At 35.0% G+C, this 18,814-nt stretch overlaps 1 protein-coding gene across 19 annotated transcripts in view; it reads left to right on the forward strand.

Moving 5' to 3' along the window:
* The window catches only part of Pcca (propionyl-CoA carboxylase subunit alpha), a 399,147-nt gene that overhangs the window by 16,626 nt on the left and 363,707 nt on the right, over nucleotides 1-18,814 (forward strand). For 15 of the 19 annotated variants that reach the window (XR_015443859.1, XR_002387412.2, XM_087193202.1 and 12 more), the window contains exons 3-4: nucleotides 7,939-7,986; nucleotides 8,098-8,166. The exons of 2 other annotated variants lie outside the window; for them this stretch is intronic. Coding sequence is in view for 15 of the 17 variants with exons in the window: in XM_087193202.1 (XP_087049328.1) it covers nucleotides 7,939-7,986; nucleotides 8,098-8,166 (117 nt within the window). In the remaining 2 variants the exon portion in view is untranslated. Of the gene's footprint in view, nucleotides 1-818; nucleotides 838-4,026; nucleotides 4,117-7,938; nucleotides 7,987-8,097; nucleotides 8,167-18,814 lie in introns of those variants that run through there. 2 more of the 19 variants (XM_087193204.1, XM_087193203.1) reach the window with 2 other exon arrangements.

Genomic DNA, 18,814 nt, shown 5'->3' on the forward strand with positions numbered 1-18,814 from the left:
AGATCAAGTTGGTGGCCTCACCCTTTCCTTGATGGTGTTTAATTGAACTTTCTCCTTCCAGGGACACATTCTGTCTTGAAGCAAGCTATTCATCAAATACTGATCTGTTTTGTTTATGGTTATAGTCTGAAGTGTGACTTGACCTGCTCTTTGGCAATATGTATTTGGTATATAAATTGCTTCTCACCTGAACTTGTCATTGACCTTTCACATTTTATTAGTAATTTGTATCAAGTCACTGAAACAGGTGAAACTTAATCATTACCAATTTGAATTTAATGGTAATTTAGTTGAAACAATACCAATTTCATTGGACCTGAAGGTAGTGTGAGCCAGTACTACATATACTGCAGTATGGTTTTCATAATAATAATTTTAGGTGGCATTAATCATATACTGTTTGAAATTTACATCATTACTGCTTTGGTTATATTAAGTCATGGTATGCTCTGATGTGACTATCTGGGTGTGAACTTAGGCTTTACCACTAGTTAACTTTGTAAGTGACTTAGGTAAGTGAATGGGCCTCACCAATCCTGTTTGCCCATATGTAAAATGAGATATTATTAGAATTGACTTTTTAGACTATTATGAGTATAAATAAATATTGTCTAATAGATGGGTTAGTGTACAGAAAGGATTTGTTGCAGTGGATAGTATAGAGAAAGCATGTGCCCTAAGTATCAGCTGCTTAATATTATGCTTAACTCATTTTGCGCATTTGGACACTTAGGCTCAAAATCCCTTGATCGTAAGTGTAAGCTGGATGCAGTCTCAAGCCTGACCTTCTCTAGGACTGATGGACTTGCCCATTGTGATGTGCCCCTTCTTTGTTCAGTAAGTGACTCAGAATCTGGAGTTCTGCTGTTACGCCTCTACCAAGTACCCAGTGGATTGTGCCAACTCAGTCCTGTTGGTCTCTGGGTGGACTGAAGTGCCAGCTATGATTTTAGACCCCAGCAGTGAGGATCTAACCCTACACAGTGAAAAGAAGGAAAGAGAGAACATAGAGAATGGATTTTTAAAAAATAACTTAAAAAAATATACTGAGGAAACTTTGTATCCCTGAGACCATCATTAGCATAGTTACAGAGCCCCTGCTTTTGACGCCCCCACCCCCATCTCTTCTCATACCTGAGAGCCCTTCTGTCTTCAAGGATTCAGGCTTCTGATTTATAATTGTGGTTTCATTTTTTATTCCCTTTAGTGTGCCTTACTTACAGTTGTCTACTTATAGCATAAAGTCCTAGTTCCGTGTCATTTAAGTCTTTCCATCATCAGGGCTTTTTGTCCCATAGCTTTGTTTATTATTATAACTGCCATACATATTGGCTGATTGAGCCACATTAAAAATTCCTGGTATTTTTTGGTGCTACCCTTTTCTTTTAATGTTGCTGCCTTTTCACATCCAGTTCACACTTTCCTTTCTCTGTATCCAGCATTCTGGACACAGCTTTAGTACAACCCTTAACACAATTTGTTATGATTATGCTACATTGTCCACTTGATAGTTACCCATAATTGTTGATGCAGATGGGAAGTTTTAAAGTTGGTTTAACTGATCTGTGTTTATATTCTTTGTTATGCTTAGCTTATCTGGAAGAATATGCAAGAGATTGTTAACTGTGGTTGCCTTTTGGGCAGGCACTGAGTGTCATTTTAATACTTTTAAAATTCTTAGCTCTGTATGTCTGTGCTTTATTTAAAAGAAAGTTTTATGTCTAGAAGATTACTTGAGGATTGAGGGTATAGCTCAGTAGTTGGGTGCTGGGCTGGCATGTGTTGCCCTGGGTTCAATCCCAGCACTGCCCACCCCAAAGATTAATTGACATGAGCTTTATTGCCTTTATCCACTAATTAGTACAATATAAATAGCTCTGAACAGAGATCTATTGGGTATAAATATTTGTTTTGATACAGATTTTTTTCTAGTTAAGCAGATAGGGGCATACTCCTACATTCCTGACAGTAGTCTGGCATGTGGCCCAACAGGGTGACAGTAGCTATAGCTAATATATAACTGTATTGCATGCTGGACACTATTTAGAACAATGTAAGAGTGTTAACTCATACCAATCTCACAACCTCTTGTAGCAGATGCTCTTATTACCCTTTTATTATCAGGAAATGAGGGCCAAGAAAGACTCAGAAGAATATGTGGGAGTGTTAGGGTTCCATCCTGAGCAGTTTGGCCTTTGGAACAGAAAGTAGAATGGGATTCTTACTTAATCCTTATAATTTCATCATAATTTGTTATACATATTTTCTCTAACAGTTGCTTAATATATAACTTCTAGCAATGCTGTTTGTGGTGCTTTTATCAGATATAGTTTGTCAAACACTTCATAAAAGCTCAACATTTTACCAGGTGTGGTGGTGCACACCTGTAATCTAGTACTTGGGAGGCTGAGGCAGGAGGATTGCTTCTAGTTTAAGGCCAGCCTGGGCTACATAGTGACTTGAAGCCCAGTCTGGGATACATAGTGGGCCCCTGTCTCAAAAAAGCAGAAAACAGGGCTGGGGATTTAGCTCAGTGGTTCTGGCGCCTGCCTCACAAGCACAAGGTCCCAAGTTCGAACCTCAGTACCAAAAAAAAAACCAGAAACCCAAAACACAACAACAAAAAACTACAATTTTAAATGCAGTTCAAGAAAGTATAAGGACTTTATTATTAGCCTGTTGAGCATGACACTGGGTCCAGTGGACCCATCCCTTACTTTTCTACTGTAAATTCGTACTTTAGTGTAATAGTGGCTGCAGTCTTTTCCCTGAAGGATACAGCAAGCAATCTTTGTGTTTACCCACTTGATATGATGAACGGCAAGGTGTGTACATGTGTGCAAAAGCGGCAAAATGAGATTTTTACCCATGGTATGCTCTAACTGGTTTTGTATAAGAGTACCTGAGCATCATGGAGAGTCCTTTAGAGCAAACCACCCAAGGATATGTTAAAAAAAGTTTTCTTTTGATTTTTCTGGTAGAAGTAGCCCAGTTTAGTACAATGGCATGTGAAAAACCAGATTTGCAAGTTTTGGAGGAGGTCAAAAGTGAATAATCAGATTATTCATGCATGGATGATAAAGATGATCCATTCTGGTAAAATACATGTTTTCATAGCAGAAGAGTGGTGTGGGTGGATGATGATGATGATGATGATGATGATGATGATGATGACTTTGACATTGACCATGTGAGCCATAGTTTCTGTGACAGTGAAATGAAGCATGAATTGACTGATACAGACATGGGAAATGCAGACCTTCTTGATTCAGATGACAAAGCAAACAGCAATGTGAATACATATTTGACTAGTTGAAATGTTGCAAAATGGCCACCAACCAAATGAAATTATCCATTGTTAGAATCAGGTCTGAGAAGACAGTGAGGTCTTGGCAGGGATAAAATGTATTGGACAGAATGCCAGCACTGCCATTCAATGTTAGAAATTGTAACAGATGAAATGCTACAAGATGCTGTGAAATACACAAAGGCTGAAATGCAAAAAAAATCCTGTATCCAACAGTAGCTGTATTAACAAATGTGTTTATTATGACACCTCACTAGCTGAACTGAAAGCATTCGTAGGTCTGCTGTGCTTAGCAAGGATTTCTCATGGTAATTGCAGAAATGTAAAGGACTTATGGAAAAGCAATGGATCAAAATATGGCATAAAAACTTATGCCCTTGTAGATGCAAAGACTTATTATGCTTTCACTTTAGACTTTTATCCTGGAAATCAGCCAGCAGGTCTTTATTCGTATAGTAATAAACCCAATGATGTTGTGAACAGACTTGTTGCTCCCATTTCCTAAACTAATCAGAGTGTGACATTTGACAATTGGTTTACCAGTTTCTAATTGATGTTACATTTGCTAACAGCACAAGTTGACCAGCGCAGGAACTGTATGCACCATCATTTGGCAGAAATTCTAAATGAAATGTTGTAATTTCAAAACAATCTTTGGATTTCAGAAAGGTTTACATTGGCCTCATGTATGGCAAAGAAAAACAAACTGGTACTGCTAATGTCAACATTGCACCATAATGGAAATACTGATAGGCAAACCTTGACAAAATGGAAGCCTGAGATGGAAACTTTCTGCGACAAAACTAAAGGTGGAGTATTTGTTGTTGATGAATTATGCAGCAACTATGATGTCACTCGAAACATAAAGCATTGGCCAATGGTTGTGTTTTACTTGATCCTAAACCTGTGTGGCATAAATAGTTTGATAATAACAAATGCAAATATCATGGGGAAATTTTCTTACATGATTGGTACTGGAACTCATGAGTTCATTTACATCAGAGGAGAAACAAAATGTTTTTCCTTGGGGAACTATGCAAAAGAATTGTGGAGCACACTGGTGATAGGTGAACAGGCATTCACAGCATCACAAAAATTTACTACAACAACAGGAAAACCAGAAAGATGGCAACTGTGCCCTACAAGAAAGGACAGGAGAACAAAACATACATGCTGTCAGTGTAAGTGATACTTGTGTATGGAGCATCCAGTTGTCACATGTGAAGACTGCCTTGGGTGTGACAATTGAAGAAAAGATTATTTCTGTGGTAGACTTTTGTTTGTGTTTAATTGTAGTTCACATAGGTTTTTCTTTCTTTCTTTCTTTTTTTTTTTTTTGGTACTGAGGATTGAATTCAGGACCCTGTGCTTCTGAGGCAGGCACCGGAACCACTGAGCTAAACCCCCGGCCCTATTTCTGATGCTATCTTTTAGGTTTTGTAAGCAAGAAAACAGCTGATGTAAAAATGTTGATATCTATTCTGAGCACTCATTACATATTTGATATTTTATTTTATTGATATCTTATTTCCCTGTTAAGTTCATGTTATACAGTATAGTAGGAAGCTCTTCCAGAACAGAAAGAGAAGAGAGGTGACAAGACCTGCCACATTCAAAAAAAGCTAAGTACATGTGCTGTCAGTATAAGTGAGATATATTCATGGAACATGCAGTTGTCATGTGTGAAGACTGCTTTGGGTGTGACAATTCTTATTTTTGTTGTAGAGTTCCATTGGTATTTTCATTGTAGTTCATATAGGAATTTATTTTTGTAAGCGAGTACACAGCTGATGTGAAAATACAATATCTATTCTAAATGCACAATACATATTAAGAATTTAATACTTTATTTTATTGATATTTTATGTTCCTGTTGCATACACACTGTATAATAAGAAACTTCTGATAAAACAGCAAGACAACTGAGATGTCAAGTATATCCTACAAGGGCCAGGGATTTAGCTCAGTGATTCCACCGCCTGCCTCTCAAGCACAAGGTCCTGAGTTTGATCCCCAGTACCAAACCAAACCAAACCAAACCACAACAAAAAATAAGTATGTCCTACAAAAAGACCAGGAAAGCAAAATACATATGCCGTCAGTGTAAGCAATACATGTGAATGGAACATGCTGTTGTCATGTGTGGAGCCTGCCTTAGGTGTGATAATTGAAGTAAAGATTATTATTATTATTATTATTATTTTATTTTAGTTCTTTTATTGGTACATTTTAGGTATACAATTTGTTTACATTTATCATTGAGTATTTGTACCTATACATGATATATCTTGGTTCTTATTTTTTCCCCATTACCTGTGTGCCCTTCACCCCCTCCACCCTTCCCTATTTACATAGACATCTCCATTTTTTTTCTTTTCTCATAGTTTTTCTTTTCTCTCTTTTCCTTTCCCCTTCCCCTCCCTTCACCCCTTCGTCTTTGGACCTTTTTTTTGTATTTCAAATTATCAATTATTTATTTTAATCATTTTAACCCTTGTTTACACTATCAGTTTCTCACACTAGAGAAACTATTTGTTATTTACACATGTGTGTCCTATTTATTTCACTTAAAAGAGTATGGCCTCGATATGCATCCATTTAGCTATAAATGACTCTAGTTTTACATTCTTTATGGCTGAGTAGTACTCCGTTTTATAAAAAACCCACATTTTCTTTATCCAGTTTCCAGTTGATGGGCACTTGGGCTGCTTCCAAGCTTTAGCTATTACAAACTGTGCTGCTATAAACATGGGTGCACATATATCACTGTGGTATGATTCTTTTAATTCTTTTGGGAAGATCCCCAGCAGGGAAATAGCTGGGTCAAATGAGACTTCCAGTCCTAGTTCTTTGAGGTATCTCCATACTGATTTCCACAATGGTTGTACCAGTCTGCACTTCCACCAGCAATGGAGAAGGGTTCCTTTCTCCCCAAGATTATTTTTTTGTAAAGTGCTGTTGGTATTTTCACTGTAGTTCATATAAGAATTATTTGTGTTGTTCTTTTTTAGACTTTGTATACCAAAAAACAGTTGATGTTGAAAATTTTGATGCTTTTTTATAAACATTGAATAAATATTAAAAATTCAGTACTTTATTTTTATGATTTTTTTCTAAGTACTTATTGTTTAATATAATAAAACTCAAAATTAAAATTAATAATTCATCAACAGAAATATTCTAAAGAATAAACATGGGAATAGACCCATGTTTATGTGCCCTTATGACAAAGTTGGTGTTATGTTCTGTGGGTTAGGATATGCTTTCTGTTTAACAAGTATTTTCCTTGACTATTTGGATACAGAAAGGTAGACGTTTTCAGTCTCAGGGCTGAGGTGCCTGTAGATTATTTTAAGGGCCCATATGATCAAGCCTCTGAATGGATTAGGAGTTCACCAATTTTTAAGGCAGAGGCTGGTCTCAGGTCGGAGGAATAAGCCATGTGTGATGCAAATGTTAAACCAAGACTTGGAAAACCTTTTCCAATTCTGAGATTCTGGAATCTCAGGTGAAACTCTGCCTTGAGTTATATGAGTATTTTCATAAAGATCATACATAATTTTAACTTTTTTTTTAGAAATATAACTAAAACTTTTTTATAGTTAACTATACTTTATAATGCATCACCAATCCAGAAAAATTATGTACTTATATGCATTTCATCCAAATTACTTATAATTGTATAGGTGATGTGTGTGTGTGTATGTGTGTTTGTGGGTATGATTGTATGTTTTATAAAAGGGCTCAGCCTACAAAATTTTAGAATTGGAAAAAACCCCACTAAATCTCTTCCATTAGAAGTGCTGTATCTTTATATGTGGAAATCAAGACTTACAGAGATTGATTTGTTTAAAGTTAAATAAATGGGTCAATAATGGAACAGTTGGGCTTGGGATTTAGATTTCTAGACACACACTGGGTGCAACTACTGTTACTTAACCTCAGATGCTTCAAAATTTGATGGTTATTCAAATTTGACACTGTGGAAATGGGATAACCTGCTTGATCTGGACATCTCTGAATATAAAGGCACAGTTGATGTCTGTTCAGAGGTATGGAAGATTTGTGTAACCCAACAAAGACACATATACATTATACTTATTGGTCTATTTTTAGAAACACTTCAGGACACTTAGGATTTCCCAGAATTTAGAAAATAAGTTGTCAAGCAATTTTGCTTTTCTTTTCTTTCTTTAATGAGACAGGGTCCCACTGTATAACCCAGGCTGGTTCTGAACCCACAAACCTCCTGCCTCAGTCTCCTGAGTGGTGGAATACATGCATGTGCCACCACTCCTGGCCTGTTAAGCATTGTCTGGAGTTTTTTAGTGTTCTGGAATATTATTAGAAAATTTGCTTTTGTCAATAGAATTTATAGATACTCCTTAAATGCACTTATGATTACATTAACCTGGTCAACTGAGGCTTTAATAAAGTAATTGTAGGGCCAGATACTACCAAGAGGGTTTAGTTGCTTCCTGGTTATAATGAAAATATTAATTATAACATTTAATATTACTTTAGGAAGAAAATGTTTTTTAGGATCATATCCATTGTTAATTGTGATAAAACTTGCTGTTTTCTGGTTGCCAAGTAAGAGTAATGATTTCTAATTTTTTTTCTCCATTCAGACTTTTGATAAAATTCTTATTGCTAATAGAGGAGAAATTGCATGTAGGGTAAGTAGAATTTGAATCTTACTGCCAGTTTTACTCTATGAAATTTATTATTATTAAATCTCTTTAGGTATGAAATGGTGTTAACAGATAATGTTAATATATTTTAAATAGATTATTAAAACTTGCAAGAAGATGGGGATTAAGACGGTTGCCATCCACAGTGATGTTGATGCTAGTTCTGTAAGTATGTTTTTATTTAGTCTAAATAAAGACTCAATTTTGGGTCAGACAGAACAAAAATGAAATATTTATTTTTTACTTGGCCTGCAAAAGGCATATTCAATTTTTTAAACTATTTAATTGTTCACTTTTTATTAAGCTAAACAAAAGTATCAGCATGTCTCTATAAGTGTCTTAAGTATTTTTTTTTTCAAAGCTTTAAAAACTTTAGAGTAAACTAAAACATTGCCAGATTGGTTGTTGGTGAGCAAGTAGATTTAAGCAAAGCATGAGAAAATTGAATTCAAAGATTAATGAAATGTTTACACAATGCTCCCTTATGAGAGCTCTTTTCCCCAGCATAACTGCACTATCACTAAGGGAATGCTATAATTGTTTAACCTTTCCTAAATACATTAATGTGTTAAGCTGAAAGTTTGATAAATGAGAGATAGGCTGATGCTAATTGGACATGAACAAAAGAAGGTATAGCATAAAGCAGTGAATGATAAATAATTTTATTTGGCATTTTTAACACAGCAGGTTTTTTTTTTTTTTAGCAAAAATGAACTATGATTGAGTAGAAAAAATCCCTTGGGAAAAGAATGTAAATTATTGGAACCTTATGGAATGAAATATAAGTAGTTGTACTCTAAGTTACTGTTTTTTCATTCTTTCACACTACTTTTGATAGCTGGACATACTGGTAATATCAGCTTTTATGGAATAATAACTTAATATAAAGAGTTTTCAATTTGTGATCTTCAAATTTTGTTTTATTTAGAATTATGTCATTTTTCTGTTATTGTAACTTCCTTTTAAAAATAACAAAATGTAAACAGTTGCAAGCTAATTTTCTGTAAATGTGAAGTATACAATTTATTTGACAAGTGCATTTAAAATATTAGTCTTTTACCAAAAAGCAGTTAAATTTGTTTTGGTATGTACTATTTAATTTTTTTAAACATTGATTCTGGCGTCTTTGATAAAATTTAACTATGATGGTTTTAGTACTAATTTATATTCTTCACAGGGTACTTTTGATTGGTGAACCAAAGCATTTATCAACTTCAAATTCCTCTAGTGAAAAGTTTTTTAAAAGTCACCATGAATCTAATAATAGACTTAAAATTCATGCGTCTCATATATATATATATATATTCTCATTTTCATTGTATTAGCTCATAAAATATTTTTACCCATGAATAAATTGAGAGGGAAAAAATCTGAATTGTGGACAATCATTATTTTTATGTGAAGTCTAATAATAATCTTTCACTTATTTTTTTTTCCATATTTGTAAACTTTTTTTTCCCATATTAAAGTATAGCTCCCTAAGCTGTGTTCTCTTGGAGGTGACTCTTGGTATGGATAGTCAAAAGTCATTTATATTTCTGGTTTTTTTCCCCTGTGTACTTATATATTAGTATTGGTATTATAGAGTAATCCATTTATATAAGGTGTTGCCCTGAATAGTTCGGGTAACTTATCTATTTTTATATGTCTAGCTTTGTAGTCTGTGTTAGGGATAGTCACTTTCTAGATTGCAAAAACTAGTTTCAAAAGAATTACTGTAAGTTTCACATCTTTCTCATTCATACCTTTCCCAAAGCAGATTTGGTAAGTTTATTTTTTAAAGACTTTTAGCCATTTCAGACTGAAAGTTATAGTGAATGTATTAGAGATTATAATGTATAATTTAGAATATGATTAGCCAGGTCTCATAATGGAAGCATTTCATTCTTAGTCAGAACTCAATAGTAGGGCCAAAGTGATGATAGGTATCTGATTTCTGCTTCAGTAACAAGACTTAAAAAATGAATTTCCCTAATAGCATTTTTTGCTTCCTCAACACATGATCACAGAGATTTTTAGGTTATCTAAAGCAGCTTTATAATATCAATATGAAGAAATCATGCTATTCAGATGTATTATTATTGTCTGAATGTTTGTCTTTAAGAGGTGAACATTTTAAATGTAGTTTGAAGTTAAAAAAAAAAACCCTTGCATGCTTTATGTTAATTCTGTGAGTTGAAATGTAAATATTATTATAATTGGAAAATACTGTAATAATTGACTGTGACAGTTATTTATGTTAAAAACAAGTAAATTTTAGTTAATCAGGGAAAATGTTTAACAGTTACTACACAGTAAGTCATACAAACAAGGAAAGCCAGTGGTAAACAATTGAAGTTTAAGGGAAAAGAGTTGGCCGGTAAAGATGATGATGTAGCTCTGTTCTGTCAGTCCCCTTCCCTCAGTATATTCTTCAGAACAGTTGTTAGCATTCTTGGCTCTTCTCTTCTATATGAATTTTAGGATGAACTTGGAAAATTAGCTGTGTACCTCCATCCAACTCCCCCAACTTTTAGTTATTATGAACAAACCTTCCATAAACTTACTATACAAGTCTTTTTGTGAGCATACATTTTCATTTCTCTGGGTAAATACCTAGGAGGGAATTTCTGAGTCATTTTGTAGTTGTGGGGTTGGCACCTTTTTCTGTTTAGATAGTGAATATATTTCTGTCTGGAGTGTAAATATATTTTAGACTTTGCAGGCATTCATGTTGTCTGCTGCTGCTGCTGCTGCTGCTGCTGCTCCTGCTGCTCTTGCCCTTCCTCCTCCTCCTCCTCTTCTTGTTTCTCCACCATCTTCTCAACCCTTTAAAAATGTAAAAACTACTGTTAGCTTGAGGGCTGTACAAAATAGTCCTTGGATCAACTGTGGCCTGATTTGGGTGGGCATTATTATTCTGGACTTTGAAATAAATAAATGCATACCTAACTTTCTAACAAACTCTGTAACAGTTTTGTAGTACCCCATTATACTCCCAGCAAAGTGTTTGAAAGTTTAGGTTGCTGTGTTGTGTGCTTGTCAGCACTTGGTAGTATAGCTTCTTTTGATTTTTGCTATTTTAGTGCCTGTGAAGTGTTATGTCATTGTGATTTGTTTAGATTTTCTTGATGAATATTGATTTTGGATACCTTTTCATATTTTTTTGCCATTCATTTATATCCATTTTGAAGTGTTTATTCAAGTGTTTTTTTGTGAAAAAAATTAGAAGAGTAGTACAATAAATACCAGTATACCTTTCACCAGGATTAATAAGTCATTAACATTTTGGCATGTTTGCTTTTTATATCGGTATCATATATATATATTTATAATATATAAATATACATATTTATATTATAAAAATATATATAACACACATCAATATCATGTCTTTTTTCCTTCCTTTGCTTTTATAAGTTGAAAATAAGTTATAGATATTGTGACATTTCACCCCTAAATACTTCAGTATTGATCTCCCAGGAATAAAGGTGTTTCCTACTTACCTATAATATCTTATAAAACCTAAGGAAATATATACGTATCATATTCAAGTTTCCACAATCGCCCCTAAATAACTCTTACATTATTTTTCTTTTATCAAAGTTCACGAATTGTATCTGGCTATTAGGGTTTACTCTCTTAATCTGAAATGATGTTCTTCTCTCTCCTTTTTAAATTGGATTTTCATCCTCTTGATGTTTTGAGGACTCCAGCATAGTTGTCTTATACATATTCTGGATTATCTGATGATTTCCTCATGAATAGATTTGGGTTAAGTACTTTTTGACTAGGATTCTCCTTACTTCTTCGTGTATCATATCAAGAGGTTCCTATGTTGGGTGTTGGATTGGGTGTGCTAAGTTTTTTTTTCTCTTTCTTTGGTACCAGGAATCGAACTCAGGGCCTTGAGCTTGCTATGCAGTGGCTGCACTGCTGAGCAATGTCTCTGGCCCTGGTTATGCTAGGTTTGATCATTTGGTTTTATCAGATTTTTTCATGATAATGGTGTATTTTTCCTTTTTATTTAGTCATTTCTAAGGTGAATCTTTGAGTCTTACATTTTTGTATTAATGAAAATTGCCTGACTTGATGATTACTTTGGTTGCATTTATCTTCTTTGCTGTCAGTTGAGAAATCTGTTTTCAGCTCCATTTTGAATCTGCCTGTATGTTTTATGTATTTTCTTAAGTATTTTGAATTCTTTCACCTTGTACTCATTTTTAGTATACTTTTTCTTTGAAATTTTTAAAAAATTTTTTGGTACTGAGAATCGAACTTGGGACCTTGCGCTTTTAAGGCAGGTGGCAGAGCCACTGAACTAAATCCTCGGCCCTTAGTATACTTATTTAAAGACTCTAGTACTGTATATCTTTATCTTAGTTTGAGTTCCTAGGTGTCTGGTTCTACTCTTGACTTTTCTGCATGATGGATTGTTTCTTTGTATTTTTAGATTTTGACTAGTGACCTTCTATTTGATATTTCTTGTTGAGTTTCAAGATGGTTAGGTTGCAAAAATGGCTTGATTGCATGAGTGTTGTATTTGCTCTCTCAGGGTTTCCAGGGTATGGCTGATCTGGGACTTAACTTTTATATTTCTTGGTATCCATTGTTTGGTTTTGGTATCAGAGTGATCCTGGCCTCATAAAGTACCTGAATTATGAGGATAATGAGAAGAGCAAAATGAAAATACACATACAGACACCCACTTACCCTTACCTGTTGAATGTACCTGTGGTTTCTGATCTCCAGAGGAGACTTTATTCTTACTTTGGACCACAGAGATACTGGTAAAAATTACTTGTCTTTTCACTGTGTAGTAGGTTGATTCCTTGGGTCCTGTCCTTCACTGAGAATAATGTGATGCCCTTACTTCAAATATCCTGGCCTTGTATAGGAAGTTTTCCTTTAAATTTTCAGCTCACACAGGGTCTGACTCCTTTCTCAGAGTTGGAACTCAGTTCTCTAGGTAATTGAGATTCTCACTCTCCAAGATTAACTGGTATCTGCTCTTGTGGTTGGAATCTGGTTTTTAGCTTTCTCTTTGTTTTCTATCCCTGGACATTGTAGTTTCTTGTCAGCCAAGCTATACATTTAAAGGATGTTTCTTATATTTAGGATTTTAGGTGTTTCTGGGGAGGATTGACAGGTAGTCTAGTTGGCTTATTGTTGAAATATCTTAGAATAGTATGACCTCTTATTCTTTGTTGGGGAAGTTCTCTTACTTTATTTGCAAGATAAAGACTGACCTAGTGCAGCCTTGAAATCAGGCTTTCCCCAGTAAAACTGTTCATAGGCAGTTATGAGAGTAGAGGAACCATATCTAGGGGCTGAGGCCAGAGGCCAGCAGTGTGAAGTCCTCCAGTGGGAAATGGTCAGGGCAGGAAAAAGCAAATGAGAGCTAAGCCTCTTATTAAGTCACAAGTTGTTTTTTATGTTTCATTTTCCAGGCTCTCGGAAAACATACTCATTATTCTTTGAAAAGATTTGTGGATAATGGTTTATGAAGGCAGTCCTAGAGTAACACAGTATTTAACTGAGATTTTGATTAAGATTGCATTGTCTATCGGTCAGTTTGGGGAGTATAGCCATCTCAACATTTAAAAAATTTTCTTATCTGTGAACGTGTGATATCTTTCCTTATTTATATTATTTTAATTTCTTTCAACAGTGTTTTTAGTTTTGAGAATATATTTTCCACTTTGTTTTATTCATTTATAAGTACAGTATTCTTTTTTGATGCTATTATAAGTAATTTTCTTAATTTCCATTTTTGTTAATTGGAAATGTACAGAAATAGTTGTTTTCTGTGTAATGATTTTATATCCTCCTACTTTGCTGAACTTGTTTGCTCTAATAATTTTTAGTAGAGTCTGTATGATTCTCTACAAGATCATGTCCTGTATGAAAAAAGATAGTTTTACTTGTTTCTATTTGTATAATTTTTACTTCATGTTCTTGCCTAATTTTCCTGGCTTTAACTTCCTATGAAGAATCAAAGCGACATGAGCAGACATCCTTGTCTTATTCCTCATTTTAGGGGCCAAGCATTCACTATTTCATTATTAAGTTTGATTTACACCCTAGGATTTTTATTGACAGGTAGAGGAAATTTCTTTCTATTCCCATATTGAGTGGCTTTTATCATCAGCCAGTGGTAGAGTTTTTCAAATACTTTTTTTTTTTTTGGTATCTGCTGAGATCATATGTTTTTTGTCTTTTATTTTTCTGATATAATGTATTATAGTAATTGATTTTTGGGTATTAAATCAATCTTGCATTCTTGGGATATTCTATTTGGTTATGTTGTTTCTGGATTCAGTTTGCTAGTATTTTGTTGAGTTTGTGTCTTTTTTTTTGTATTAGGGTTTAAACTCAGGGCTTTTTCATTGAGCTGTAACTTTGGCCCTTAAAAATGTAAAAAAAAAAATTCTATTTGGACACAGGGTCTTACGAAGTCACTGAGTTGCCAGGCTATGCTTGAACTTGATCCTCCTGCCTCAGTCTCAGAGTGCTGGGATTATAGATCCGTGCCACCATGCCTTGCTTTTGTGTCCATATTTCTGAGACATACTGGTCTGTAGATTTCTATTCTTGTGATATCATTGTTTAGTTTTGGTGTTAGGGTGATCCTGGCCTCATAAGTTGGAAAGTTTTTTCTGCTCTTCTCTTTTGGGAAAGCATTTGTGAACTATTGATCTCCTTTTTAAAAGTTTGGTAGAATTTACCAGTGAAGCCATCTGGGTCTGGGCTTCTCTGCGTATAGTTTTTTGGTTACTAATACTCTCTTCTCGTTATAGATTTACTCAGATTTTTTTCTTTCCTCTGTAGTCAGTGTTTGTAGTTTGCATGTAAGAGTTTATCTGCTTCATCTAATTTATATAGTTTATTGATATAATGGTATTTACAATATTTCTCTGTCTTTTTTTTTTTTTTTTGGTACTGGGGATTGAACTGGGGTACTTGCGCTTCTTGTCATTTTTATTCCCATAAAATAGGTAGTAATGTCTCCTTCTTAGTTCCTGAGTTTAGACATTTGAGTATATTTTTGGTTGTCTTTAGGCTTCTGTAATGTAATACCATACACTGGGCAGCTTATAATCAATAGAAATTTGTTTCTTATTGTTCTGGAGGCTGGGAAGTTAAGATAAGGGCACCATCAGATTTGGTCTCTGGTGAGGGTTCCCTTTCTTGTTCATAGATGAAAATTTCTAGCTGTGTCCTCACAGGGTGGAAGGGGTGAGGACCTGTCTTAGTTACTTTTCTCTTTGCTGAGACAAAATACCTAACACTCAGTTAAAGGAGGAAAAATTCATTTATCTCACAGTTTGTATAAGCTTCAGTTTGTAGTTGGCTGGCTCCAGGGCAGAGTGGGGACATTAAGGAACATGGTAGAGGAGAAACAGTTCATGGAAGGCAGGAAGGAAACAAAGCAGTGAAGTAGCAAGCAGCGAGATGATAGCAGCCCCTCTTTCTGTCCTTTATATTCTATCCAGGCTACCTGCCCTTAGGGTGGGTAGCACTCACATCCAGGGTGGGGCTTCCTATTATTCACACCCAGAGCTAAGCTAAACCAAACAGTGGACTAATTCAGTAATCATACACCCTTAATCCCATCATCACACTCTAGAACCAGCCACCTGTGAAAAGCCCCACCTATGACTACATGAGGCTTTGTATGGACATCTAGACACAAGCCATAACAGGACCTCTCTGGCTTCTCTTTTATATGGTCACTAACATCATTAATGAGAGCTCTTTCACTACTATTTAATAGCATTCTTAGAAGTTCTAGATGGTATACGTAGACAAGAGCTATAAAGTGGTAAACAGCAAAAACAAAATGTATTGTTGAATTTTTAGTTGTACAATGAACTAAATAATTATTTAGAAACAATAAGAAGAATCTCTTTGATGGCTAAAAAATAATAAAGAAATCTGGGCTGGGCATTAGCTCAATGGTAGAGCTCTTGGCTAGCAAGCACAAAGCCCTGGTTTGGATTCCTAGTACCACAAAAGAAACAGAAAACAAAAACAAAAACAACTTATGAAAACAAAGACAAAAACCTTAGCTTTCATATGTATATATCATAACAAGGTAGAAAATAGAACTTAAAAAAATAAACTTAGTGTGGTGGCTTATACTTGTAATCCCAGCATTTTGGGATTACAGCAGGAGGATGAATTGCAAATTAGAGCCTAGCCTAGGCAATTTAATGAGACTTTGTCTCAAAATAAAAATATAAAAGTAGGCTGGAATGTAGTTCAGTGTGATGGCCCTGGATTTAGTTCCTAGTACTGCTCTTCTGTGTACATGCACACACATACACATACACAAATACACGCAAGTACGTACATACCTTATGGAAGCAATGAAAATGATAACACAGTGTGATGTGAATTTTTTTTCTGGATTTTTGTGTTGTTTTTTCTTTTTGAGATATATTCTTGCTATGTAGTTCAGGCTAAGCTTGAATTCACTGTAATCCAGGCTATCTTTGACCTCATAGTGATCCTCATGCCCTAGCCTCCTAAGTGCTGGCATTACACGTATCTTTCACCACACCCAGCAGTGTGATGTGAGTTTAAAATGAAATTTTTAGGATTTACCTGAGGACTTTCTGTTTTATATAGGGAAACTGAGTATCTTAAGTATTAGTTATTCCTAAAATAATCTGTACATTTTTCTATCAAACCCTAATAAATATAATAACATAATTTTTTGAAATTTACATGAGTAAATATCCAAGAGTTGTCTAGAAAATTCTGAGGAAAATTGATGGGAAGTATACTAATGTATTAAAATACATTAAGTGGAAAGAAATTAGGATTCATAGGTTTTAGGCAGAGAATTAATGTGGAGGATTTCTTGGCTTGCTAAAGAGGATCTTAATATGTTGTCTTATGTCTTAGTACTTTTCTTGTTGCTGAGACAAAATACCTGATACCCACAAGTTAAAGGAGGAAAGGTTTATTTTGGCTTACAGTTTGTAGAGGTTTCAGTCCATAGTTGGCTGGGTGCAAGACAGGGTGGCAGGCAGAGAGGAGAGCAGAGGCAAAACAGTACCGTGGCATGGCAGGCAGAAGGCAGCAGCAGCAAGCAGCCTGCCTGCCTTTCTTTTTATCCCATCCAGGCTACCACCTAGAACTATGCTAATTTCAATCAGTGGACTAATTTAGTACCACATACCCTTAATCCTGGTATCACTTGCCCTAGAATTTAGAAGGCAGGCAAGGAGCATTCTAGGGTTGCCTACTTCTATTTTTTTGTGAGTTTAGGTAGCTTTAAAGAAGATAAGAAATAGAAGGAGAGATGTCTAATGGCTTTAGTGACTAGGAGTTTCTAAATGGGCAGGGGAATTCTAATCCATTATTTTGGTAAATAGTAGGAACAAAGAGTGAGAATTTAGAGATTCTTGTACCTGTGCTCCTCAAAATGTACTTAGGTAACATTCATTCACTGATGTATATTTTAACTAAAATGACTAGAATATTTCTCTCCCAAAAAGTAAAATATTACTTAGAGCAAACTGCTAAGGGTTTTTTTTTTTTTAACGAAACTTAATAAAGTTAAATGAAAAGGGTAGGAAGCCTTCATTTCAAATGAGGAAAATCTATACTCCTAAGCTGAATTTACCAATATTTCTTTTTGCTTTGTTTGCATATAGTCATATTGAATTTAAATGAGAAATTTCTGATATTTACCATATTGAAACAACCTAAAATCAGGAAAGCATTTACTGTGATTCAAATCTTACCCGGGCAGCCTGCTATTTAAAGTATGATTCCTGGTGTATACTGGCGTCTCAGCCTTAGGATTCCATAATGAGATTGAGTGGGGTATCCTGTGAGCACTTGGGGATGATTGGCAGTGAGGTGAGGGCAGTCATCACTTTTCATGCCTACCCTTGGTAATGTTTCCCTGCTGTCTGGGGAGGGACTGAGAACAAATAGGACTTCATGGTGTCTTAAGTAATTAGTGTATGTTGGTTCCAGCTGAACAAACTGGAGGGTAATGATCAGGTAAATGGAGATGGAATAAATTAATATGGGCTAAGGTCTAAGAGACCTTAGGGAAAAGTTAACTAAAATTTTATGGGATTATTAGAATATCCTTACATCTTTTCATATTTATTTATGTCTTTGATATGTACATATTTATATCATTATTAGCCCATCTTCAGTTTTATTCTAGATGTACACAGTAATTAAAGCAATTTAAATGTAAAAGCCTCAAACTGTGTTTTCTCTTTTATGTAATTTTAGGAAATTCTTCAACTCTTTTTGGTTGGAAAGGAGTTAAAGAGTTTTCAAAAATTTTAAAAATCTCATAAAATTTGTTAATGGACTTATTTGTAGCTGGTACTATCATTAATCCCCAAGTAGGAACAAATGACTAAGGTCAGGCTTATAAAACTTTTTTTAGCAGTGTTACCTGAGCAATATCAGATGGTCTTTTATTATATATGTGTGTGTATGTGTATTTATAGCAGGGGATTACTCTTTTCTTTTCTTACTCTTTTTTCCCCCTCCCCAATACTGGGGATTTAACCCAGGCTCTTTAGACTGAGCTACATCCCCAGTGCTTTTTATTTTTTGAGACAGGTTCTCACTAAGTTGTCCACACTGTGGTTGAACTTGTGATCCACCTGCCTTAGCCTCCCAGATTGCTAGGATTACAGGCGTATACCACCACGCCTGGCTTAAGAAAGTTAAGTCAACTTTCCTAGTAGAGGATATGTTAAGATTATGGCTGTCAAGGACTGTGTTTTCCAGTGGTCTAAATTAGCTCAGAAAGGGGCTGGGGATTTAGCTCAGTGGTTCTGCCATCTGC

The sequence above is a fragment of the Heterocephalus glaber genome, unplaced genomic scaffold (genome assembly GCF_053883595.1).
Source record: "Heterocephalus glaber isolate CG9 unplaced genomic scaffold, H.glaber_assembly_v1.0 deba00001579, whole genome shotgun sequence".
Classification (NCBI taxonomy): domain Eukaryota; kingdom Metazoa; phylum Chordata; class Mammalia; order Rodentia; family Bathyergidae; genus Heterocephalus; species Heterocephalus glaber.